The 27121-nt window shown below is 49.3% G+C and overlaps 1 protein-coding gene across 6 annotated transcripts in view; it reads left to right on the plus strand.

Annotated features, from left to right (window-relative positions):
* The window catches only part of OPCML (opioid binding protein/cell adhesion molecule like), an 823390-nt gene that overhangs the window by 111432 nt on the left and 684837 nt on the right, over positions 1 to 27121 (plus strand). For 3 of the 6 annotated variants that reach the window (XM_044996760.1, XM_044996761.1, XM_044996762.1), the window contains exons 3-4: positions 15879 to 16059; positions 18493 to 18546. In XM_044996760.1, coding sequence (XP_044852695.1) covers positions 15879 to 16059; positions 18493 to 18546 — 235 coding nt within the window. Of the gene's footprint in view, positions 1 to 3705; positions 3768 to 4510; positions 4784 to 8412; positions 8624 to 15878; positions 16060 to 18492; positions 18547 to 27121 lie in introns of those variants that run through there. The other 3 variants (XM_044996764.1, XM_044996763.1, XM_044996765.1) reach the window with 3 other exon arrangements.

Genomic DNA, 27121 nt, shown 5'->3' on the forward strand with positions numbered 1-27121 from the left:
GTCATAGACAGGTCACAGGGCCATGAATTTTTGTTATTGCCCCTGACCTGTCCATGATTTTATTAAAAATACCCATAACTATATCGTAGCCTTAATAATGAGAACGTCCACAGGTACATTATATGATGTGATTATATATAACATAAAAAAACAAGAAGGGATATAAAGCCTCATGCTTCAAGGCATAAACTAACATCTAGCTAATGGGGAGGTCAGGAAGGAACTTTCTCTGGGGGCAGGTTATTTCATAATTCCTCACTTTAGGATTCTTGCATCTTCTTCTGAAGTATCTAAAGCTGATCACTGTTGTAGGTGAACCACTGACCAGGTACAGCTATTCCTCCATTCCTGTGTATAATTCCTATAGTGTATGGGAGGGACTTTTTTCTTTAAACAAGGATTTGTTCTTTATGCATTAGCCAATGGGGGAGAAGGATATAATATCGATGTGATTTTAATTGCTCTAACCGATATAAAACATTTAATTTTTAAAATCAGGGTCCTCAATTGCGCATGCTGAATGGAAGCAGGACTTTGTGAATGATAGAAAGGAAATTCCCAACATTGTTTAAATTACTTGATGGTTCAAACTATTGCATAGTAAAAATATTTCCAAGTGCCAGAGGAGGGAGCCAACAAATCATGGTAAATCTTAAGGATTCAATTTTTAAACACATTTAGAATAAAATCAGAATAAAAAAATTGCGTGAAATTAAGATTGCCATTACAGATGTATGTTTCACCCATGAAATAGTTAATTTGCATAAACCTACAAATAGCCAATAGGCAAGTTTTTGTTTTGGTGACATAGTGGTGGGTGGAGTTTTCCCCTCTCCCATCTGCTTAGGGCGTTTCAATTGCATTCCTCACAAGTTAATCTCTCATAATAAACTCAGTTGGTTCCCCCCCCCACCCAATTTGTACCGGTCATTCAAACCATTACTCCAGACATCAATACATTGAGGTAGAGACATAAGCCTGGGTGTTTCACCCTGATGCCACTCGCCATGGCCCATTTCTGATTCGTCTTTTGTTCCATCAGGGCAGTTTCCCAGCTGGGCCCCTCAAACAGGGCAGAGGCATGGCTCAGATAATGAGCTCCTCTGGCACCTTAGAGCTCTCTCTCCCCACCTCTGTGCTCTCAGGAGGGCTCCTAATGAAAAGGACAGCCTCAGCTTGGAGCTGCTCTTCTGAAGGACGCCGTTGCTGAGTGGTTTTCTTTGCTGTGTGCATTAAGAGACATGCCCAGATCTGACAGCTTCACGCAAGGGAGCCAGTGTCTGATCTGGGTGCCTCTGACGTAGCGTGGTACCAGGTGAGGTTTGTGCCATGTGTTCTGGACGGGGGAGGAGGGAGCTAGCCTGAACCACAACTGCTGTGGAAGTGGCAAAGGGGGCAGGGAGAAGACTAGTGGCTAGAGATGCATCCAGATGACGCTGGAGTTTTTTCTGCTCCCTGCGCGATAGCTATCGAAGACAGGGGCATGGAGGCAGAATTAAGGAAAGAGGCATGTGGGTACAGCTAACTTCTGTGTACGGATCAGAGGCTTCTCTTTTTCTTCAGAAAGACAAGGAGCTGATAGCTGCAACGGCTTCCCTCCTTCAGAAAGGGTCTCATTTCAGGGCACTCATCTGTTTCCCACACCGTTTGTTCTTTCTTTCTTCTCAGCAGCCCATCCCCTTTCAAATTCCCCCCCGCCATCAACTTGCCTCACGAAATGCCTGCACTGTGTACAAAATGGAGGAGATGAAAAGGCAGCATCTCAAATGGGCCGGGCTTGGTTGCAGTATAGAACATAACAGATGGTGCGACACGATGCATCCAAAATATCTGTGCAATAGCATTTTAAGAAACGTATAACCGAGCAGGCAGCATATGGAAAATACTTTCTTTGCTGAGGCGGGGTGGGGAATTTTCTCTTTAGACACCTGTTTGTGTCTCTCAGGTATGTAGAGATGATCCCCATCACCACAGCAGCTGTGCCCCTCACAATCTGTAGTGTGTTTATCCTCACAACATCCCTGTGAGGTTGGCAGTGCTATTATTCTCATTTTACAGAGGCACAAAGAGGCTAGGTGACTTGTTCAAGGTCACACAAGAAGTCAGTGACTGAGCGGGCAGTTGAACTCCAGAGTCCTAGCACCCTAACCACAGAGCTAACCTTCCTCTTTTGCATTGTTCCCTTGCAGAGACTCTTGGTTGTAGGGGCTGCTCCCTGTTCCACAACAATCTAGTGAGAGAATCCCCTTCTTTCCTCCTCCATCTACTCTAATCTAGGCTTCTCTGCTCCGCCCCTGACTTGGACCGTGACTTTGGGCAAGCCCTTTCTTCACACCCTTGTAGGTCAGCTGGGGATTGTTTTTAATAAAATTAAAGGAAGTTCAGAACAGCAAACTCATTTTGAACCGAAAAAAATGAAAACGTTTCCCTTTGACAGTGTCAAAACAAAACCTCTCCATATTTTCAGAATCTTTGAAAGGTTTTTTTTTTGGGGGGGGGGAGGTGTTGACTGAAGCAATTAGATGAAATTGTGATGAATTTGCAAAATATTTTGATGTAGCTGAAAAATTGTTGGTCAAAAAATGTTGCTATAGCACTAATCAACAGGTCTCTAGATTAGAAGAAAACTCAGGACAAACTAATCTCCATCACTCTGGTTGCCAATAGTTATCCCAAAGATTTTTTGCCTGGAACATTTTGTGCGTTGGGAGGAAAACTTGATTAAAGGGGTATATGATCTGTTATGAGCAACTGCTTCAGAGTGAGGTCTTTGTACTTCATGAAGTCAAAACTCAATCTCCACAGGTTCCGGCTTCTTTCTGTATTTCCATCTTTGTAGATACATCACAGGAAATATACATTTAAAGGGACAAAACGTGAACTTCTTAACAAACACCCATACCTTCCAGTGATGTTCTGCGACAGCAAAGAAATAACTAAGGCTCTCAAGGTTTGGTCTCCCGAAGAGTTAGTGGGACACACAATTGTTTTAAAGATTGCTTGCTTCAAACTGGGAGAGTCAGGGGCTCAAGAGGTTGGTAAAGGGACAGTGCTTTCTGCCTCCAGCTTGTTGGTTCAACTCCAGCCTGTGTCAGCAGCAGTGAGGGACAATAGTTACTGTGGATTGCCACGGACTCGCAGGGGCGAAAGAAAAATGCAGGCCTGTTATTTACCAGGCTGCACGTGGCAACAGACTATATTGGTAAGGGATGCAAGGAGAGTGTGGGTCACGATGCAAACTGCAGACACACACACACACACACACTAAACTTAATCAATTTAAAAGTTTTATTGGGGATAATTACAAGGGGTAAGGGAGCAGCGTATGATTAGCTAATAGAGTTAATGAAACTTAAAACACACAATGACTAAAATATCTACTAACAATATTTATAAACAAAGATGCAGCATTTAGTAATAACTGATACTTACAAATACAAACCAACGCATAATGACCGGCAAACGTAGAAGCTCTGTTTGAAACACGTGAGCTGAGAGAGAGGCTTCGAGGTGATCAGGCTCGGTTACAGGTATACACAGGACACACGGGTATACACAGAATACACGGGTATACACAGGATTCGTTTCCTTTCTCCTCTCCCTGCCTGCACATGGCAGGCAGGCCATAAAGTACCCACTATGACATCATAGAAGTGTCATAGGGGACGGGGCCCAAAACCTGTTTGTGTTCGTTTCTGATTGGCACAAGCAAAGTTTACACCATGTAGGGGAGCAGGTGCCTTAAAGTCTGGCTTCGCCCCCAAAAGGTGAGGAAATGCATATTGGTTTAGAATGCGTTCAACACTGAATGACAAAAGAAGAGGCCAGGGCAATACCGGTATGGGCAAGTTTTACAGGATGCAGACAGGAACTCATCTCAACAGTTACCATGTTGTGGTTCCATGTGAAATGACTTGGTGGGTCTCAGTTCAGATCCACATGAAGAAAACCTTGGCACAAAACTCTCCTCCAAAACTGACACCATATTGGTGCTCTTAGCAGAGAAGCCAGGGCTTGAATGGACCAGAGAGGCTGAAATCTCTCACTCATGGAAGTGGTCCCTCCCACAGGTTACGATGATCAATGTTGGCAGGAGACTGTGTGCCTTGCTGATGCATGTGCTTTGTGCTGTAAGCCTAGCATGCTGTCTATCTACCCAGGTACATATTTTAAAATCAAGTGTATTTTAAATATCTTTGAAAGACACCCACTCTCCCCCACCCCCCGACAAATCATACCTTGCTGGTTGCGTCAGTGCTACCCATTTTATTTTAACATCTCTAAAAGCAGTGCAACAACACTTGCATCCAAAAGGACCCTGAACTGTGGGAAAGTTTAGATCTGGGTCAGACTTTTGCAGCTTGGTATTTAATCACTCTGATCAAAGATTTGCTTGAGGGTATCCAACATTTCATCATCTGCTGGAGTGGGAGGATCCTGCTGTCAGCTGATGGGGAGGGGAACAAAACTGCTGCCAACTTACCCCCCCTTCTCTTTTTTTCTCCCCCAGCTGCTCCTTTCAGTGCCTGAGTTTGGTCTACCCCTTCCCAGTGCGGATCCGAGTGTCCCTGTGCGGGTTAGGCACAGCTGAACCAGTAAATTGTCTGCGTGCTGGAATGATTAGCAGGTTCCAGGCCCTGCTCTGCCACTGATTTCTTTTGTGGCTTGAGGGCAAGTCACTTAGCCTCTCTGTGCATCAATTGCCCATCAGTAAAGGGGGATAATAGCACAGCCTGCCCCTAGGGATTGTGAGGGGCTCAGCTACTGCGGTCATGGAGGCCATGTAAGTACCTGAGATAGAGAGCTTGGGTTTGCTGAAGTATGGGAAGTGAGGGTGCCCCTTCCCCAGCCAGGTGTGTGAAGCAGCACTAGCTGCATAAATTGAGATGGCTGGGGCTTCAGCCGCACATGGGGGCTGCTGGTAGCTTTCAGACATTTAGGAAACACAACCTTAGCTAGAACATGGAAAGGAGAGTGTGTGTGTGTGTGCGTGTGCGCGCGCACGCACACACCGGAGGGTGGAGGCTTATCTCTGCCAGGCACGTGTCGTGCCTATGAGCATGAGAGGTCACACAACGCACAGTCAAACTGTGGAATTCTTTGCCAAAGGATGTTGTGAAGGCCAAGTCCATAACAGGATTCAAAAAAGAACTAGATAAGTTCATGGAGGATAGGTCCATCAATGGCTATTAGCTAGGATGGGCAGGGATGGTGTCCCTAGCCTCTGTTTGCCAGGAGTTGGGAATGGGCGATGGGATGGATCACTTGATAATCACCTGTTCTGTTCATTCCCTCTGGGGCATCTGGCCCTGGCCACCATTGGAAGACAGGACACTGGGCTAGATGGACCTTTGGTCTGACCCAGTCTGGCCGTTCTTATGTTTGTGTGTGTGTGAATATGCATCTGAGCCAGACTGTAACTCTGTGTTCCTGCATGGACATTACGTGCCATCTGAGCATGAGCAGGAGACAAACCCTCCCTTCCTTGAAGCAGAGAGGTTGATCTCTCTGGACTCCTTCATGCGCCTGTCATGGGCTCGCTGGACCTCTGAGGCAAGCTGGGCTCGGCCTGGCCTATGGCTTAGCAGCTATCCCTCAGCCTCACTGATGAGCTGCCGACATAAGGGCTAATGAATGACCCATGCTGGGTATGATGGGGCATGCCTTGAAGCTGACCCTGTGCTGGCGAAGCAGAGAGAGCACTGCTTCAGTAGAGCTGGCCGCTCAGTAGAGGAGGGAAGATTCTGGAGGGAGGAACCAGGGGAGTTCCCCTCTGCGAAGAGCCTCAAGAAATTAGGCTAGGGCACCCACAGGGAGCAGAACAGGCTCCTGTGAGGGACCCCTGGGCTAGGGCTGGCAAGGATAAGGGGACAGAAGCCCAGTCTGTGGTATTTGGATTCCTAGCAGAGAAAAGCCTGAGGAGCCAGTGCTCCAACCAGAGTGTGGAAAACTGAGGGGTGAAGGATCTTTTGGGTGCATTTACTGGGACTTTGAGTACCCTGGAAGGGAAATGAACTGTGCTAGGGGCCTGGGCCACAAGAGTCAGAAAGTTGGAAGGAGACACCAGCTGGAACTGGCTAGTGAAGGGCCAAGAAAGTATCCAGGAGCCGGGGGAGTGAGAGTGGCGAAGTCCCCTGCAACTCTGGGTCATAAGAACATAAGAACGGCCCTACTGGGTCAGACCAAAGGTCCATCTAGCCCAGTATCCTGTCTTCCGATAGTGGCCAGTGCCAGGTGCCCCCAGAGGGAATGAACAGAGCAGGTAATCACCATGGGATCCATCCGTCCAGGCATAAGTGGGCACCCTGGTGATGAGGATGTGCCCTTAGAGCATCTCAGTGTATGCTGCTGAGTGTGGAGTATCCCATTCATTTCCATGGGCCCCAAAGGTGGGAGTCTGACTTTAGTGGCAGGGCCCAGTTGACCGAGACACACCGTAGTGGGAAGGAATACGCTCATTAGCCGTGGGAACAGTCTGCCATAACAGCGGAAGGAACGCATGGAAATGCAGGAGTAACAAGTGGGAAAGGAACGAGCGTCTCCCTACCAGGGCATGTCTGAATCCAGCTGCATGTGTGGGTGTGCGACCTGGGGAATGTCAGGGGCAGCTAGGGCAGGGGTGTGTGTGTGCACGCGCATGTCTGATTACAAACCTGAGCTCATATGAATGTAAGTGTGTATGTTAGTGAATAGGAATTAGTGTATTGTGTGCTTGTAAATACCCACACAAAAGCATGCATATGCACACACTGATCATATGGGTATGTATTTACATGTGAACACACACACACACACACTATGGATGTATAGTTGCAAATATACCACATATGCATCTGAGCCCCCACTGTGTAGCAAAAAGTAAACCCAGCAACATCCTTTTTGTCATACTTGCATTACCTTTGCCCTTTCCTTCTGGGCGCTGTCTCCATTATTCTCCTTGACTGGAACCAACGCGCTTTGCCAAGGCCATGGCTTCGAAGTGATATCGTGGAGTGCCGACCAGTTACCGTGCAGTGCTGGCAGTGCACAATTTTATTGTGTGGGCCCTGGGGAAGGGAGGGCCTCGCGGAGCTTCCAGTTGTTCATCATCCAACATCTCCCCATGCCTTGTAGCTTGTAAGTTAGTTGCTTAACATACATTCAGGGATTTCCCATCCCCAGCATTTTAGATGAGGTGCTGGGAGAGATGAACATGTGCGTCTGGAATGCGCTTTCCTCTCTGCAGTCCTGGCCTCTTCCAGCAGCTGTTGAATCCATGGGTTCTGAGTGTGCACAGGGCGACTTCAGAGGCCCCTGGTTTTAACACCAAGACAGTAATGACTCCTGAGTGGAATTAGTATCTTGTCCATCTGACCCCATTCTGACATCGAACAAGAGGAACTAAGTGCACTTAGCAGGACACCAGCTCCTGCCAACCCTAAATCAATAACAGGTGTCTCTGGCTTTTAGATCCTTTCTTTTCATCTCTCTCCTTTCCTGCCAGCAGCACACACTTTATTTTTTTTTCTCCTAGGAAACTTTCCCATTCTACCTTTCATCTGGACCTGGGCAGCATCCCCTCTGCCAAATCTGCAGCTCGAGTAGGAGATAAGAAATCTTTGCTTAGCTGGGTTCCTCAGCCCAATCTCCCTGCCTGTCCCCTCGTTATTAGCACTTATGCAGCCTTCTTTATCTTCAAAGTGCTTTACAAATATTCATTATTCCTCCCCAAACCCCGCTGTGGTAGGTGAGCAAGGACTGCTATTCCCATTTTACACACCTGCCAAGGTTTGTGCCTGTTTTGTGACCTCGGGGTGGTCTCCCCGATTGCTATCCATGCGGTGCTGTTTTCTGTTCTGGAGGGGTTGGGGTTGCTTTATTTCCAATGCTCTGTCAGCTGGATTGTTTGCACCTCAGCTGCATGATTTCAGAGTCCCGCATGGAGAGGCAACTGTATGCAGATTAACATGAAAAGAAGGGGAAAAAATAAAGAACAAAATTGAGACTCTAATGCTCTTAAAGGCTTTCAAAAGCTGCCACTTCAAGGGATGAACCATGCACCTTGGTGTATCTCCTCCCTCACTCCATCCTACTTCATCCTTATTCTCCTCAGCCATTAATCCATTCATATGGCTCAGCCTGATTGTTCTCAGTTTACCTCCAGTATGGAGCCCTGAGATGTCCCACTGTCCCAGCCTTTCACAGTTCAGTTATTATCTTACTGCCAGGTGAATGATCCTTTAGCTGCTGCTTGCCAGGAGCCGTGGTGACGTCCAGTGGACATGATGGGAACGCCTGCTGTGTGCAGTCTGTGTGGGCAGCACAGGTGGCCATGGGTAACCTCAGGAGGTCCAGAGCTCAAGTTCAGGTCAACACCAGGCCTCGCTGAACTATCTTAGGAAGAATCTAAACCAGATATCTCTGCCTTACTAGAATGGGTGCTGAGGGGTATGGTCCTTGGGCAGAAGAATCTGAGCTAAGTAACTGGATTCAGTTGGAACGGGCACTAGGGATCATACTTGGATAGAAGATCCTGAAGTATCCATTTATATGCACACACATCTGGGACAGACTGCAGCCCCTGGGTGGAAGAGAAGAAACGGGATTCTATTTCCATGCACGCATGGACAGGAGCCCACTCTAGGTAAGATAAGCATCTAAATCCAGTTGGAATAGGCTATTTCGATGCCTTTCTCAGCATCCCTAGAGCAGAGATGCAGAATCCGAGCCTGGCTCAGTTACTGGAGTAAGAAGGAAGAGTGGAACACTAACAGCTCAACCACTCTGCCTCTAACTCATCCTCAAAGAGCTTGGGCAAAATTTTTTGTACAAACTGTTTTTTCACCAAAAAATGCAGGTTTGGGTCAACCAAAACAATTTTTGAATTTGAGTAGATTTTGACAAATTATTTCAGTCAAATAAAAATGTGGAAATGTCAAAATTGGTTTGTTTTGGCACTTCTGAAACTAAACATTTTGGATTTTCATTTCGTAAAGACCTTTTGTTTTGGGATTTCACTTGATTATTAATTTCTGCTCTCTTCAGTCCGAATGAACTTTAAACCCCACCTGCAGCCAGGTGCATGAGCAAGGAACACCTCCCAGGGCAAGTGTCAGCACCTCTCACAAATGGTCCTTGTGCCTTGGCTGCAGGATCTGGTGCAATGGGTCTCTGGAGGGTTCTGATGGCAGACAGCTAGGGAGTTAAAGCCGCCTTTGCCTGTGTGTTGTGCTTATCCCTTTGGTAAACGTGAGTTCAGAGAGTGAGCTTTTTTGTGTGTGTGCTTGCATGAAATGCAAATCAATAGATGTTGTATTCACATTCTAACAAGATGTCAAGGAGAAAAGGGTAGCCTTTCATTCAGGGAGAGACAGAGACACAAACACACACAGGGAGAAGAGAAAGACAGGGAAGAGGGGACAGAAAAAAGGGAGGGGGGAGAGATGGAGAGGAGCACAGGAAGTCGGGGAGGGGGGGGAGTGAAAGATATGCAGAGTGTGTCTCCAGGCTGCAGAGAGGCTCATCACAGCTCTGGGGGACCATGCAAGCTGTTATGACTTAAGCCGTGCTAGGTGCTGCCCAAATGCCCAGACAGACAGAGGAGCCTCAGAAGCCAAAGCCGGTTGTAGGGTTGGTCGGGAGGGGATGGAGAAGCTGAGAAACCAGGGTGGGGCAAGCGGATCAGGGTTTACTTGTGATGCATTAGGTAGTAGGTTGGTTTGCTAAACTTCCCTTCCCTGTGATCCCCTCCACCATTCAGCTCCCATGTCTTCCCCCACTGCAGTCCTTGGTAGCCGTGCCACTCCTCCGCCGCTCCCCAATTACAGAGCAGTTTGCTCCCTAGATGAATGATGGGGATCTGTAGTAGTTATTTCATGACTTGACTCATAGGCTTTGCAGAACACATGGGCAATCAGGAGAGACTGAATATCACTGATGATCTGGGAATTCAGGAAAACAATGTGTCCTTAAGTTCTCCTCCCTAGCTAGCACATGGGGTTGGGGAGGTGGCCTGCACTATGGGGAACTGGAGAATACCTATGTCAGAGCCATAGACGGCTCAACATTAACATGAGACATCAACATTAACAATCCGCTGCATAACAAACAGGGGTTAGGAAGGGCACCACAGGGCAAAGCCAGGGCCGTATTAACTCTCCTGTGGGTTTGGGGCAATTAGATTTTGTGGGCCCCCCTGAGGGTTTGGAGTGGAGGAGTGGGCTCAGGGCTGGGGCAGAGGATTTGGATGAGGGATGTAGGCTCCGCTTACCTTGGGCGGCTCCTGGTCAGCGGCACAGCAGGGCTAACACAGGATCCCTGCCCGCCTTGGCTCCATGTTGCTCTGCTCCCCAAGGTGGCCGGCCTGTCTGCTCCTAGGCAGGGGGGCCAGGCCGCTCTGCGTGGTGCACGCTGCCCATGCCCTCAGGCGCCGCCCCCGCAGATCCCATTGGCCGCAGTACCCGGCCAATGGGAGCTGCGGAGCTGGCACTGGGGGCAGGGGCAGCACACAAGGATTCCCTGAACACCCCTCACCTAGGGGCCACAAGAGCACGCCAGCGCTTGCAGCTCCAGGCCCAGGGTGGGCGCTGAGGCTCAGGAACAGGTGTCCGGCCCAGGGCATGGAGACTTGCCGCGGGCCAGATGAAAAGAAGCAGCGGGCCTCATCCAGCCTACGGGGCCCCCCTTAGCCCAAGGCCCTGGGCTGCAGCCCCTAAAGCCCCTGCATTAATCTGGCCCTGGGCAAAGTGGCTGGGGGTAGTGTCTTCCTGCTGGATCTACTCACACTATGCTAGTATTGTGATGGGGTCCTGCTTAGAGACGCTCATGAAACAACTCCCCAGCACAGGGCATCAGTTGGACCAGACCCTCAGCCTTAAAGCATGAGCCTCTTCCACTTAACCTAAACATATTACCCAGTAGCAGTTGTAGGCTGTGGAGCGTCCATTACAGGGGGGAGCATACTTAGCCCGCATGTTACATGTTCCCTTTCTAGACCCCTAGTTCCTCCTTAACCATCTGATTTCACACCATTATTACTACTACTTAGGCACTACCACAATGCACATGCTATGACCCGCAGTCATGGACCAGGACCCCATTATGCTAGGTCCTATACAAACACAGAAGCATTATATGATGCTAGGGCAGTGACACAAACCAGTCCTACTGCTTTGCATACAATCCACACCCAGAACAGCAAGTCTCTTCTCTCTCGAAAGTGCCTGTTTTCTGTAAGCTTGTGCCTATGTTAATGCTTTTTGGGTGTCTTTTTTTTCCCTGTAATTCTTTGCTCTAAAAGAGGGATGGGGAGGTGGAATTTATTTTTTCTCTGAAGGCTTAAGACAGTGTATTATTTACCCAAGTGACTAGACTGGTCCCGCTAGTAAATTTGCATTGAGGCAGCTTGAAAAAAACATCCCAAAACGTACATCTAAAAATCATGTTTAAAGGCGCCCAGTAGACCGTAATGTTTTCTTTCAGAGCTGGTGCTGCCTGTCAAATTTAAATATGCCATTTGGAGTCTCTTTATTTAATGTCAAAAAACCCAAACAACCCCTTCCCCACATCTCCAAGAAAAGCTCTGCTGCTGAAATACATATTTATATCTTTTCTTTTTTTCACCTTTTTGAAAGCAACAATCAGAGCACCTTGCATACTGTAATGGATTTAGTCTCTTAATTTCCCAAGAGCTAGATCACAGTTGTTGTTCCCATTTTACTGATTTAGAAACTGAGGCACAGGGAGATTTAAGGGACTTGCCTGAGGCCACACAGGAAGTATTTTGCAGAGTCGGGAATAGATTTCTAGGTTAGTGCTGTAACCGTTTTGAAGCACATTCTAGTGCTGTCCTCTGCGTGTGGATTAAGGCACTGTGAAGAGGTGTGTATGGCTGTGTGCATTAAAAATGTATTAAAATCCTTTAAAACGTTGTTAACTGACAAAAGAGCAAATTATTTTTATTAGATTATTACCTCCAGGGTTTTTTTGAGGGGCGGGTGGAGCAGGGAGGGCACAGAGTCTTTTGGAATCCATCATATAATTTTGTCCTTTACTTCCCTTCTGAAAGACATTGTAAGTTCTAACAAAGAAGGGCTGGTAGCACTGTTTATGATTAAGGTTGCCTGACATTTCCCATTACAAGACCCTGTTTTCAACGGCTTATCATTTTGCCATACTTTAACTGCTTGGCTTGAAGTTTTCCATGGTGGGTTTTTTGTGTCAGGCTGAATTTTTTGGGACATTTTCAGCTGAGACGGTTCAACTGTTTCTGAGAATGAGGCCTTCCTCTTTGAAATGCTTTAGCATCCCCACGCTTCGAAACGGGAGCTTGAAATTTGTTTGGAGGGGGGTAGCCTTTGCCATTCCCTTGAAAATCTGCCCAAATCTGGCCAAATTATAAACCTTTGAATTTGCAAAATTTCAGTTTGCACATGCTAGTGTTTAGCAGATAAAACTGCTGAAGTTTCCACCTTCACTGAGTGTGCTCGAGTCTCTCATAGTTCCTTGTGGTGACCAGAGTGTGTACGCACTAGTCACTGAGAGACTAAGCATGCTCCAGCCCAGATCCCAGCAGGACTTTCCCTGGAACAGCTGCTCCAGGCAGGGGCAGGGCAGGGCACTAGAATGGAGAGCCGAGATCTGTCTCTGATGTGCTCTCAGTGACCATCTCCCCCCCCCCCCAGCTGGCACCCAGGCAGTGTGGCGGAAGAAGCCATGTGATTCGAATGCAGAGGGGGCAGCAGTTGGAATGGGGGGGGCGGGTTGGTATTGATTCAGCAGGGGACTCAGACTGGAAGCCAGTGAGAGAAATGGGGCAGACACTGAGATCAGATGAGGAGCTGGTGAGGGGAGACTTGGATTGGGTGGACGAGGAGCTGGGGCATGGCGGGGGGGTGAGACAAATCGGATGAGGAACCAGGACTAGCTGGGCAAGGAGACTGTGGACAAGGAGTTTGGGTGGAGGGGGGAGGGAACTGGGGCAGGTTGGGCGAGGAGACTGGGCCTGGGTGTCGGGAGGTGGAAAAACTGAGGGCTGCCCCGTAGTTTGGGCTACAAGGGCGTGAATACTGTGCACACCAAAGTGCTGTGCTGTGATTCCATTGTGTGGATGGTATGGCTCGAACTCAAAGGTTCCTAGTTTGCATTACCATAGTCCTCTTCAAATGGAGTGTCAGTAGCATGAAGTAGGGACCTTTTAGTTTGTGCCTGGGAGCATCCACACGTGACAGTTACAGCACAATACTTTGATGCATCTGCTATTCACCCCCCTCTCCACACCCCAATCCAAACTGTGGGGCAATGTAGACAGCCTGAGAGTTGAGGGGATTGGGCTTCGGACAGTGAGGGGGAGAGTAGGCCTGGCTGGGCAAAGAGACTGGAACTGGCTTGAGAAATCTGGGGCGTGGAGACTGCGTCTGAGAATGGGACAGGCACAAGGAGCCACTGGCTGGGAAGAGACAGGACCGCAACAGGGATTGGAAGAAATATCATGTGATCACGTAATTCAAGATTGTATTGAATTTGCATATACACAAGGCGGCCAAATCGTTTCCCCTCATCTTTCCTATTTTTTTCCCTCCAACAGTTTTACACCCACTTGTTGAATCTTGTTGCACAAACAACCTTAACTCTGGCACTTTCTAACTGTGGAGTGCTTGACCTGCCAATCTGAAATGTTCATTTAGTGGAGGAATTTTGTGTGTAATATAGGTGGTGGTCTCCACTCATTAGGGCAGGGCAGGGACTTAGAACCCAAGGTTGCAAATTCTTATGTCTAGTTCCAAGGGAGACTCTTGTCAAGTGTCTGGAACAGTAGAGACCTGCAGTGCAACTGAGATCCCCTGCATCCTGCAGGATCTGCTGCCATAATAGCAGGAGCAGGATTCAAGAACAGCCCTGCACAGGCTCTATATAGCAGTGGACTGGGAGTGAGGTCTCCTGGGTTCTATTCCCAGTCCTGCCACGGACTCATTCTCTGGCTTGGGGCAATTCCCTTAACCCCTTGGTTCACTTCTCCATCTGTATAATGGGAATCCTAATGCGTATCCACCTCACGGCGAGTATTGTAAGGGTTAGTTTTCATGTTAGTACGGTGCTTTGCTATGAAGTGTTATATAAGTGCAAAGCGGTGGTGTTATGGGCTCCATTTGGGTCCTCCTTGCCCTATTCCTCAATCATCCGGAAGGGGTGCATGGAGAGGAGACAGATATTCCTCCTCTCCACTGGCAGCCTGATCTCCTTCCTTAGCTCTGTCTGCTGCAATCCCAGCCTTGCCAGCATGGTTCCTTAACTGGATCCATCCAGGACAGAACAATATGTGGCCATGTGAGAGTTGGGCTTCTACAGGCAATTTATCCATCCGTCTTCTGTCTTCTCTATGTTGTTAAAGCACCTGCATATGTGAGTTTGTACCGTGCAGCCTATCTAGAGGAAGCATGCAGCAGGGCAGGAGTCTCAGCTGTCATATTCAGGGGGAGGGATTGTTGCCTTTTTTTAAAGTGAGTTTAGTGCTGGTGAAAGTTGAGGCATCGACAGCCCTGGAGACTGAAATCTTCTGTTTGCCCATGGAAACAGTAATGCAAAATACTCCCTGTGCATGTTTAATTGTTTGTATTACAATAACAAACATCATTCCGGGCTGTATTAGCAGGAGTATTGTAAGCAAGACACGAGAAGTAATTCTTCTGCTCCACTCTGCACTGATAAAGCCTCACCTGGTGTATTGTGTCCAGTTCTTGGCGCCACATTTGAGGAAAGATGTAGGCAAATTGGATAAAGCCCAGAGAAAGGCAACAAAAATGATTAAATGTCTAGAAAACGTGATCTATGAGGAAAGATTGAAAAAATTGGGTTTGTTCAGTCCGGAGAAGAGACGACTGAGAAGGGGACATAACAAAAGTTTTCAAGTACATAAAAGGTTGTTACAAGTAGAATGGAGAAAAACTGTTCTCCTTGACCTCTGAGGATAGGACAAGAAGCAATGGGCTTAAATTGCAGCAAGGGTGGTTTAGGTTGGAAAAATTTCCTACCAGTCAGGGTGGTTACGCACTGGAATAAATTGCCTAGGAAGGTTCTGGAATTTCCATCATTGGAGATTTTTAAGAGCAGGTTGGACAAACACCTGTCAGGGATGGTCTAGATAATACCGAGTGCAGGGGACTGGACTAGAAGACGTTTCGAGGTCCCTTCCAGTCCTACGATTCTCTGATTCTTTTAAAAGACGCCCAGGTGCTCAATCCACCTCCCTTGGGAGCAGGCAGGGCTGCTGGGTTATAAAGCTCTAAGCATTCCGTGCCTGACCCTGAGAAGCTCCCGGGTGCGTGTACCTGGCAGGGGAAACCCTACTGCGATTGTAACGCTAGTGGCTGAAACGGAGGGTGAAGGGGCGACGGCTGGAAAGCAACAGGCATGCTCCAGACTGTAACTCATTCAGCAGCTTCGGAATGGCTGCAACAAGTTATAATCCCCAAGCAATCTAATTTGATGAAGCTTTCCCCAGTCCTTTTGCATGAAGGACAGCTCAGAGGACTAGCCCAGGGAGCGTCCGTGGCATTCCTTTCCCCTAGTGCGGTGCTGCTGGCAGCAGGTCAGTCTCCCCTGCCCTGCCATTGTGCCAGTCCCACAGAGCCCTCTCCAGGACCCAGGGGCGCAAGTGGGAGGTGCACCCAGGGGGCAGCTGGCAGCAGTTAGCTCCCCATAGAGTGGAACCTTCAGAAGAGGCAAGTGACTGTGTCACTCAGGAGGCTCGAACCAATGAGTGCCTGGTAGGAGGTCTGCTCTCCCCACTGCACAGTCTAGTGCGGGTGTTTCTTCTGCTAGTTGTGTGTATGTGCAGGAAAAAATCAGAGACACTGCCTGCCTGTTCCCATCTCTCTCTCTCTCTCTCTCTCTCTCTCCAGCTCACTAACTCACTCTCCCTCCCTCTGCAAACATTGGATTTAAACCTGCTCAGAATTCAGCACAGAGGAAAGCAGCGGAAGCAGCAAGCCAAGCAGCCTCCAGACTCCTGCAGCTCCAAGATGTACCATCCTGCCTGCTGGATCGTCTTCACAGCCACAACCGCCCTGCTCTTCATCCCAGGTACAGCGGGGAATTGTTTTTTTTTCTCTCTGTCTGTCTAGGGGATGTGCGGATCTTAGAGCAGAGGGAGGGAGAACGAAATGGTGTGTGCATCACACGCACACACACACACACACACACACACAGGAGTTGCTCTGCAGCAGAGTGCTTTTAGCAGCCACTGTGAGCGGGGTTCAAAGATCTATGCCCAGGCTGCTGCTTCCCAAATGAGTGCTGAGCTGGTACAGAGACCAGCTGCTGTCCGAACAGCGTGGGGAGAAGAGGCTCTTGCATGCGCAGGAATTGGCTGAATGGTATTTCCAGGCACAGCGTGCAGGGATGCTCCGGAGAAGTCTCTCTGTAGCACACACACACACACACTCTCTCCCCGCACCCCCCGTTATTACATGCCCAGTGAATGGGGGAGCCTTTCCCTTCGAAGTTCAGTGCCCTTCATCTCCATTTCTTTCCCAAAGCGCCTGCTTTCCCTCTTGTATTTTGGGAGACTCAACCTGTATCCTGAATCGTCCTGTTTTCTCCTTCCCTCTCTGGGACTCGCTTCCCCATGCTGACAGCCACTGCCACTGCTCCCCTGTTTGGGCAATCAGCCTGCGGCAAGAGGCACAGATGCTGCAACCGTAGCAAGCTGAGCAGGTGTAGACTTCCCTACAGACTTAATGCAATGCTGAGAATGCTGGACTGTCCTCCTCGCGACACTCGCCGGGAGCTTAGCATCAGGGTGTTGGAAAACGCCACTTGTAATGGGGTTTATGGTAATTTGCCTCTAGAGAGTCACTCCGGGCTGAAACTCAACAGACGAGGTCTCAGCGTGGGCACCGAAACACAATCCAGCATATGCCACCCCACTGGCCATATGGGAGGGATAACACTGACAAAGAGGGGCAGGGGAATGGTACAGGCGACCGAAATTGAGGATGGTTTGTGCTTTTAGGCTGAGATCTGCCCAGCTGCCTAAGAGACTCGGACACCCAGTTCCTGTTAAAATGAATGGGAATTGGATGTCCTACTCCCATCCTGGTTCTGTAATCCAAATGTCTCTCCTTGGGCCTGGTTGTGATTTACATTGGCATGGGGGGTGAGGGGGAAGCGGGGATGCAGGGTAGAGCTCTGTGTTTAAATAGCTCGTCAGTGTGCAATTTAATTTTTTCCGCAGGGGTTGTGTGGGTGGGCAGAGAGGCAGGCTGGGGAAGTGTTAGATCTCCTACACCCAAAAAAAAAAAACAAAAAAAAAACCTGGTGGGGCAGAATCAGTGGGGCATGAGCTGTGGGGCCAATCCACATACTGCTGGACTGACCACAGGTCCATCAGTAGAGCAACCCCAACTTCAAGAGAGACCCCAACATCTGATACCTGTTTACAGCATCCTCTGTGAAATTTGCTCCTGAGCAGAGGACTTGTTGGTCACTTCTTAGTGGGTACTGCCATTGGAGAGGCCCACAGCTCAAAGATGAGAGTCACACACTGTTCCTAGCTTGACCAGTTCAGAGCCGTTATGGAGGATTAGTTGCCACAGTGTTTTTAAAATCTCTGCCCAAGGCCCATGTCTGAGACCAGTGGTTCTCAAACGTTTGTACTGCTGACCCCTTTCAGACAGCAAGCCTCAGAGTGTGACCCCCCCTTTATAAATTGAAAACACTTGTTTATATATTTAATACCATTGTAAATGCTGGAGGCAAAGCGGGTTTTGGGGTGGAGGCTGACAGCTTGTGACCCCCCCATGTAATCAACTTGTGACCCCTGAGGGGTCCCGACCCCCAGTTTGAGAACCCCTTTTCTAAACCAAAGAGGTGCAAAGGTAACTTTGCAAAGAGAGGTGCTTAGGAAATGGTGTTTGGGTAGTGCTGGGTGTGTGTGAATTGCAAAGCTCCTCTGCATTCAAGGGTTGTTTTTTTCCTGGAAAACTTCTTGAAGTCATGTCAGTTTTTCAAGGGAAAGACAGGGCCCCTTTTTAGGAGCGAGGATGGCTTGCATCTAAAAAGCTCTACTGAAAGATTGGCAGCTTTCAGAGTCCCAGAGTTGAAAGTCATAAGGGGCCATCAGATCATTTAGTCCAGTGGTTCTCAAACTTCCGTACTGGTGACCCCTTTCACACTGCAAGCCTATGAGTGTGACCTCCCCCTTTATAAATTAAAACCACATTTTTAAATATTTAACACCATTATAAATGCTGGAGGCGAAGCAGGGTTTGGGGGTGGAGGCTGACAGCTCGCAACCCCCGATGTAATAACCTTTTGAACCCCTGAGGGTTCATGACCCGCAGTTTGGGAACCCCTGATCTAGTCTGACCTGTGACTCGCAGGCCACCAGCACTGCCCGGCACCTGTACGCTAAACCTGACAGTAACGAGACCCACAGGAGGCTAGACTGTTATGTGCCACTGGCGGAGACGTGAAAGAGCCCCATTTAATTGTAAATGAATTGACATTTGGCAGGTGTGGAATTGCTGCGGGTGACATGTTGGTGTGAGGTTCTGCGAATTCTCAGTGGTGAGTTGCAGGGCTCTGGCAAAGGTGCCCACCAAAGCCAGGCAGAGCTCTGCCCTGCTGTACTTGGGAAGCTCCGATGCTGTGCAGTGCTCTGCGGGTCCTGAGCCCCTGCTATCCTAATGATGGATGGGACTGATCCAACTTTCAGGTTGTGGCATCGCTATCAGTAATGCGGAGAGTCAAAAGCCAGGGTTCGAGCACTTCAAACTTGGGGGAAGCTTGGTTCTGGTTCCAGAGAGGAACTTTGAAGCTCTAGCCTGTCTTTTGCATTCTGATGAGATGCCAGTCTGCTCTAACTCTGATTTTCCTGTGGTCTGAACCAGACTATAGGAATTTGCCATATTGAACCAACCATTGGTCCATCACATCCAGAAACCTGCCTCTTACATTGATCAACAATGCCTGATACTTCGGAAGATGTCAAATACCCTTCGTTTAATATACCTGGCTAGCCATGCAATGCGGTGCACAGGGGAAGAGTTTCCTTCCTGACCCCTGCAGTGATCACTTTATGCCCTGAAGCATGACATTTGAATATCTTTATTTACATAATTGCAACTGTTATCAATATTATCCAGCTCTTGTAAACCTAGCAACAGTATTTGGGTCACATTCTGATTTCAGTGATGCTGGAGTAACTCAATTAGAGTCTGTTCAGTCCCTCCAGATGGAGCCCAGAGTAGTCGAGATTAGAATCCAGCCTGCCGACCCCAGGCACCTGTTCCACAGTGTTGTTTAGGAGTGTCAATTATTTGGGGAGCCTGATCCCTCATGCTTTATGCATGTGAAACTCCCACGGGATACTCAGAAGCAGGTCTCAAGCTTAAACTGCTTCCCTTCGATCTTTATGCTAATCCAGCAGGGTGCTTCATGTGAGGTGTGAGAAGAGAACTTGCTCAGAAGGTGTAATTAGAGTGAAGGAAAACATCACAACTTGAAGGCTCCTGCAGAAAATAGCATTGCAAAGTTATTATTAGCCATAATGGCTTATTTGCAGGTTTTTTTTCCAGTCTCTCTCACTCATTCTCTCCCCTCTGTTCTTTTCTGTATCTTCTGTTTGGAAAGATGCGTTTCTCCCAGAGGGGCTCATGTTGTCTCGTTACCAATTTACTCTTGTGGAGTCTAAAGACACGAAAGGTTAATGCAATAATGAAACCCTGACCCCTCTGGTCACAGATAGCGCCTTACTCTGCAGCTTTCCATTTCTTGGTAAGACACGTTTCCATCTCGGAATAATTTCTAAGGCTAATGCTGTTGTCTCCTGGTGCCTTTAGGGAAGGGGTTCGGTGGCCATAAATTGCTTTCCGAGGCGGAATCTTTCTGATGGGAAGGACAATGAGCCTGGAGCCGCAAGACAGGGAGGTGGTGGGTGGGAAGCTTAATTGTGAAGCCAACAGCAAGTGCTTCAAACTGCAGGGGCATCTCTGGGCACTGAGTTATGATTTGGACTAGTGGGGGATGTTGTGGGTCAGATGAAGAAATTGGGGGTGGGGCGAGGTATCATGAGTTACTCTGCATGGCCCATAGCATGATGTGTGAGCTCCATAGGTGACCAAGACACTCTATGCATGTGTTTCAGTTTCCATTGGCATTGATATTTGCTCAAACCCTTGCAGTTTGAGTTGTTCTCATGGAAGCTGGGTTAGTCATTTCTTTTCAGGCTGGGGTCTGAAGAGGAGTCCCTCAGATGGTCACATATTGACCCTCAGGGTCAGAGGTCTTCTTAGACGTTCAGGGCCAAGCTGTGCCCCGAGCGACAGGCGTGTATCTCTCTTGAAGTCAGTAGAATTATTCTGAACTTACCCACTAGTATAACTGTGAGTGGTGTTTCATGTACGCTGGTGTAAATCAGGAGTGACACCACAACAGGCAGTGGAGCTACACCAGTGTAAACCTGGAGTGAGACCAGAGTTAGGCCATTCATTGTCAATCCTTTTGTAAAGACTACACTCAGGGACAGATCCTCATCTGGAGTAAATCTGTATAGCTCCACGGAGTGCAATCCCAATAACCAGTCTGGGACATGAGAGCTTAGAGGTGGCTGAGGCAATGGCTACCCACTACTGATAAAATTGGGCCACATGCCATGACCGTTTCATGCCTTGGAGGGGTTAGCCTGCAATGTCATTGCATAGCAAGGCAATGCCATCCCACGTTATCCCAGTGAGATGCTGCTCTGACGCTGAGACACCTGCGGGATTTCCCTCCATTAGGCTTGTTAGAGTGTGGGATGGACCAGAGAAGACTGGGTCTGTCCTGGGAATGAGGAGACAAGCTGAGACATGTTGAGCTTCATCCTTCCTGACACAGAATCCAGGCAGAAGATCCAGAATCCAGCAGGGGCTCTGTAGGGACAGGCTGAGTAGGCAGCCACTGGAGTGCTGTGCATAAGGAGTTGTTGGTGAAATAGCAGGAGAATTCTGTGGTCACTCCCCACCAGGCCACCCTGAGCTGCTCTGCTTTGGCTGTGGAGATTCTGGTCCCCTCCAGTAAGGGGTTCCCTATTTCTGCGTCCTCGCGCCCATGGCCTTTGTCGCAGCTGTGGCCTGGAATGTTTTCACGTTGGCTGCCTCAGTGCTTCTACTACATACACTCTCTCTCTCTCGAGCTGGGGGCAATTTGGGAACAAAAGGTGCTTACTGGGTTTGACCAAGTGGGGAAACAGCAGCAGCTTTTTGAGAGGAGGAGACAGTTCTGTGTCCAGGAGGACTGCTGAGCTGGGTGGGGTGAACAGAGCAATGATGGGGGGGATGCTGCGAATCTGGTCTGTGCCTGGGCTCCCACCGCCCAAAGGCCCAGCCCAACAAGGGAGCCCAACACAACAGCCTTATTCAAACTAGGTTCCTTATCTTTCATCTCCACCCCCAACACTTCCATCTGTGGAGCGATGATACTTTGCCAGGGGTGTCACTGGATTGCTGGCCCCCAAGCTCCTCTGCAAAATCCCCCCTGAAACCCTAATTCTGATCCCTGTAGGAAAACCTATTAGCTGACCACTGGCTCCCTTGGTTAATGAATGGCAGGGGGTGGAATAGAAGGGCCTCTGTGGTCCTGTATTTCCTGCTGCCAAAACATGGTGCCTTGGAATTGAGCAGCTGTTACATAGCTCTCACGGCTGGCTATAAATTTTCCTTTAGTGCTTGTATCCCTGTTTTGCTACCCCCTCTGCCTGCCAGCTCCTCATCTCTGCCCCATAATTCCCTAGCAAATACTCAGCACTGGAATGCTTTCAATCTCCAGAGTCTTCCTTGGGCAATTCATTCTGCCTCACAGCCCTTCCCTCTCCCACCTCCGAGGTAGGTAAGCATCATCTTCTTTTGCACATGAGTGAGGTCCAGATCATCCCCTCCCTTGGTGACATCCACTAGCATGATCTCTGGGTGAAGAAATCTCTGGGAGGGTCCTCTCAGGGAATTCCCCATCTCCTACTGTCAACTGTCCTGTTGTGGCGGGGCTTGATCCATAAATCCATCCCAGCAGACCCCAAGGGATCTATGTAGAAGCCTGCTGCCTCTGCAATGGCTTAGTCCCCCAGCCACTCCACATTTTGCTCCCGGGGATTGGCATCCTAAGGTGAAGACGGGATCTTTCATCCTCTCCTGCTTCCCGTTTGCTTCCTGCCACCAGCTGAACAAGATCAGCGACCCACCTGGTCCCTTAGCGGTTCCTGCTCTGTTATCTGCAGTTGGAACCCTTTAGTTCCCAAATGCTACCCAGAATCGCTTAGAGTGGCTATGGCCATACCTCAAAGGAGGCGCTGTAGCCACCATCAGGAGAATCGTAGGGTGCGTCTAAGCCTCCAAACTGCCAATGTAAAGCACTGTTCATTGTACCTGGTGGCCAGAGCCCCAGTAAATAGCTTTGAGATTGGCTTGTTGAGGAGGGACTGTAGCAACCGTAGCATTCCAGTGTCCTGGGAGGTGACCCCTGCTTCAGAGCTCGATGAAATTTTTCATGGGAAACTTTCTTTTCCCACCTGAAAAATGCAGGTTCAGTTTGAAAAAAAATGATTTATGAACTTCAGTGAATTGTATCGGTCAACAAAAGAAAAAGAATGGAAATATCAAACCGGTTCATTTCAGCATTTCCTGAACAAAATATTTTGGCTTTTCCTTACGGAAAGATGTTTCATTTTGGAATATCCCTTGAATTTTTTTCCAAAAACAAGAAAAAAAAAAGCAGCTTTTCAAAATCCTCACAATTGACATGAATCAAAACATTTTTTGACTTTTCGGTCTGCAGCAAATTTGAAAACGTTGTCCTTGCATGTTGGCCTGAAACAATTTTTTTTAACCTCAGACAGCCCTATCTTACTTCTCCTGTCCCTAATGCTGTCCCTGTAGAACAGCCCTTACTCCTTTTAATCGTGGCCCACAGTCACCAATAACCTCTGTGCCCCTGACACCGATCCCCCTTTTCTGTCTCGCTACCCCCGTCCCGCTCTGTGGTGTCCTGATTAGATTGTGTTACAGGACCACAGAGACCCTTCTATTCCACTCACTGCTGCCTGCTGGGTAGAATCAGAGCTGCTTTCCTGTGTGTCGGGCTGCGTATCACCTGACTCCAAAGGGAGGTTTTGCTTTAGCTCAAGTGGCTGGGGCAGGCGCTGAGGGGGCGGGAGGATCAGAGTTCTCGTCCTGCTGTCACTCTGGGGATGTGAGGTGCTGTAATGTGCAGTGCACTGACAGCCCTGGCCATGGATTTGTTACAATACTTCCCTTCCTCTCAGGGATTAATTAGTTGGTGCGATGCTTTGAAGCTGCAAAGTGCTAAGGACAATTATTTTGCTTTGATTTTGTCTCCTCATTTTTTTGAATGGGGCATTCCCCTGGGTGGCCCATTGTCACCTCCGCCGCCCAGGAGCTGGTTTCTGCGCTCGAGGCGCCGTCATGGCTGTGATTGAGTCTGCGATGGCAGCCTGCGTGCTACGGTTCCCCTCCACGCGGTGCCAGCGTGCCAGCCCACAGGTCCTTCTTGTGGCCGGGCTCCTGCCAGCTCAGCCCAGCCGCCCCAGAGCGGAGGCCGCTTGACAAGAGTTAGCAAGTCAGTCAAACGGGCTTGAGCATGGGACTGAAGACCAGACACACACGCCTGCCTTCCTGGCTGCCTATCATGAGACATAGACGTCAGCACCTCCCAATGCCAGTCTGTGTTGCATTCACAGCCTGGCTGAGAACGCCTGATTGGATCACACAGCACAGCACCAGCCGGTGCTCCTGGGCCTGACCCGCTGAAGACCTCTTAGATTTGCGCTTGTGGGCAAGTAAGCAGAGCCCAGGGAGCTGAAAGCAAGAGGCCTCCGCCCAGCGAGGCTGTCCTCCCCGTCTGCCTTTCACAGGGATCAGGGAGGTTAGCCAGATTTAGCTCGGAGCCTGGTGTGTCCAGGAGCCGATGGTTCCCCTCAAGGAAGGACGGGTCCTTTGTGCAGGCACCAGCGTGTTCTGTAATTTCAGTCTCTGGAGAGAGGATTTTGGATTTGATTCTGATGCACAAAACAGTGGGAAAGTGCCCAGGAAAGGGAAAAGAGTCACAGGAATAATTTAAGGGATGGTTATGAGCTGTTTTCTCTCTCTCTCTCTCTCTCTCTCTCTCTCTCTCTCTCTCTCTCTCACACACACACACACACACACACACACACACACACGATGTGTCTTCATTCGCAGACCCTGTTCCCTCCCTCGCTGGTGTATGTGCACCCCACGTACAGAGGCCCCTAACCAGTGGTGGAGCCAGGTTTTGCGACGGGGGACAATCGCTCATTGGTGGGGGCCTGGAGAGTGAGCCCGCCCCATGCTCCCCCGGCAGCGGTGGCTCCTGTCCCATGACTGCGGGACTGGGCTTGGTTCCTCACTCTGGATGTTTGACCTGACGCCTGAGATCGCCACACCGGGAGGTTGCCCCTATGTTGTGATGGAGGGACAGCCAGGCCAGATTAGAGTGAGTGGCATTGCAACGTGGTGCATGGGGTCACAGTGCCCTGTTGCTAAGCCCACAGCGGGGAGCTGGGTCCAGCACCATGGCACAGGAGCTGCCGCTGCTCGGTGAGTGTGGGGTGGGCTTGTTCTCCAGCTCCATCTGAAATGCGCCACACATATGGCTAAAGGCTGCTATGGGGAGGAGGGTAGCGGCAGCCACCCCCTGCCCCTCTATTAGGGTGTTTGTGTAATCCAAGGCCATAGCTTGGTGTGCACTGTAGCACAGGGTCTTTTCCTCAGACAGTTAGCGGGCTGGGGGGACGGGGTCCATGCCCATCAACCAGGAATCCCTCTGTCATGCTAGCTGCTGTCTTTGAAGGCCTGTCTCTTCTATTTCTACATGTTGATGGATACAACACGCCCGTTGGTGATGGACACCTGCATGCTCCCAGTGCTGCTTTTTTCCCAATACTGCTGGTCCATCATGGCTCAGTAGGGGCAGCTGACTGCAAGCATTTCCTGCTTGGGTGCACGGGCTATTCTTACGTGTATTATCATAGCGCTTAGAAGCTGCAGCCGTGGGTCCAGACCCCATTGTGCTAGGTGCTGTATGAACACAGAACAAAAAGACAGACCCTGCCCCCAGAGAGCTTACAGCTGAAGTATAAGAGAAGACACCAGAGGGATACAGGCAGACCAAGGAGGAAACAGTGAGACCATAATGAGCAGTATGATAGGTTGTGGTCTAGAATTGCTTGCTTTGGTGTCTTTGTCTTGAGTACTGAGAAATCTTCTTCTTGAGTTACCCCCGTGACACTGAAATTTTAAGCTGGAAATATTGTCAGTGGCTCTTGTTAGAGAATAACAGTTTTAACCCTTCAGATCCCAGCACTGTCCTACCCCAGACCCGGTACTGCCAAATGTCCTAGACAACAAAGAGGCCTTTCAGAATATACCCAGCTGGCAAAGGTGCTTAGGAAGGATGGTCTTGTGCTTATGGCAATGGATTGGTACTAAGGAGAGCCGTGTTCTATTCTCAGCTCTGCCATCGATGCACTGTATGTGCTTGGGCAAGTCATTTACTCTGCCAGTGCCTCTGTTTCCCATCTGCACAGCTGGGCTAACCACACTTCCCTACTTCTGGGGGTGCTGGGAGGATGCATTCATCAGTATGTGTCAGGTACTCAGATGTGATGGTGATTGGGGGCTGTGGAAGTACAGAGGTAGGTAGATGGGGTTTTCTCTGAGAAATGACCCCATTTGTTGCACCTCTGCCTTGCCTGGGATCACTGAACAGGATTCCATGGAGCCTTTATCCTTCAGGGTTATTTATCATTATTACCAAAACCACCCGGTGTTGGAGAACATGTATGTGGAACGAGGGTGGTGCGTGGCCACTACCAGCACTTACAAAGAATCATAGAATCTCAGGGTTGGAAGGGACCTCAGGAGGTCATCTAGTCCAACCCCCTGCTCAAAGCAGGATCAAACCCAACTAAATCATCCCAGCCAGGGCTTTGTCAAGCCTGACCTTAAAAACCTCTAAGGAAGGAGATTCCACCACCTCCCTAGGTAACCCACTCCAGTGCTTCACCACCCTCCAAAGTGAAAAAGTTTTTCCTAATGTCCAACCTAAACCTCCCCCTCTGCAACTTGAGACCATTACTCCTTGTTCTGTCATCTTCTACCACTGAGAACAGTCTAGATCCATCCTCTTTGGAACCCCCTTTCAGGTAGTTGAAAGCAGCTATCAAATCCCCCCCTCATTCTTCTCTTCTGCAGGCTAAACAATCTCAGTTCCCTCAGCCGCTCCTCGTAAGTCATGTGCTCCAGCCCCCTAATCATTTGTGTTGCCCTCCGCTGGACTCTCTCCAATTTATCCACATCCTTCTTGTAGTGTGGGGCCCAAAACTGGACTGTGCTCTCAGAGAAACACTGGTCCTGCGTACAGCTGGGACACAAACCAGTGAGAGTCCATCCTTACTCGGGGTGCCTGCCTTTGAAATGTGGCATAGAAATAGGAAGCTGACATTGCCTGGGTGAACAATGCCTCTCTCTTTCCCAGGGATGCCCCCTTTTCTCTCCCACATACAGACATTCCCCACTGCAGAGAACCGAGCTGCAAACTCTCCCTCAGGATGGTACTGTGGAGCGAGGAGTCGCCTAGGGAACGGAGTGATGTCAGGTCCCTGAAATGGGCTCCCCTCACTCTATCAATCCCTTACTGCCGCAGCTGGGGCCCGTCTATGCCAGCTGAGGATCTGGCCCAGGGATGCTTTAAGCCAGCAGTGTCAGAGACCGGAGTTCAGACTCTGCCTCTGGAGAGTGGTTTTCCTGCTGCTGCGGATGCCTGTCACTCATCTCCAGTGACGGACACTGGACTGAGGGGGAGCTGCTGATCCCTGAGCCTGAGAATAAGTACCTGGAGCACATTCGTTCCGCTTTAGTGTCATTTCAATATGAGCGAGAGGGACTTAAAGGGATTTTCTATGCTGTCTTAAAGGCTGGGGCTAGTAGTGGATAAGGCACTGCGGACACCAATCCTTCATCGCTCAGGAGCTATAGGGAAGAAGTTTTGGCTGGTCCCAGCAGGGGACCTAGTGCTCAGACCAGCATAATGTAACTGCTTTATCTCTTTGGCTGAGGGTTGGGGCCAAGCA

Source organism: Mauremys mutica, chromosome 22 (assembly GCF_020497125.1).
Source record: "Mauremys mutica isolate MM-2020 ecotype Southern chromosome 22, ASM2049712v1, whole genome shotgun sequence".
NCBI classification, from domain to species: domain Eukaryota; kingdom Metazoa; phylum Chordata; order Testudines; family Geoemydidae; genus Mauremys; species Mauremys mutica.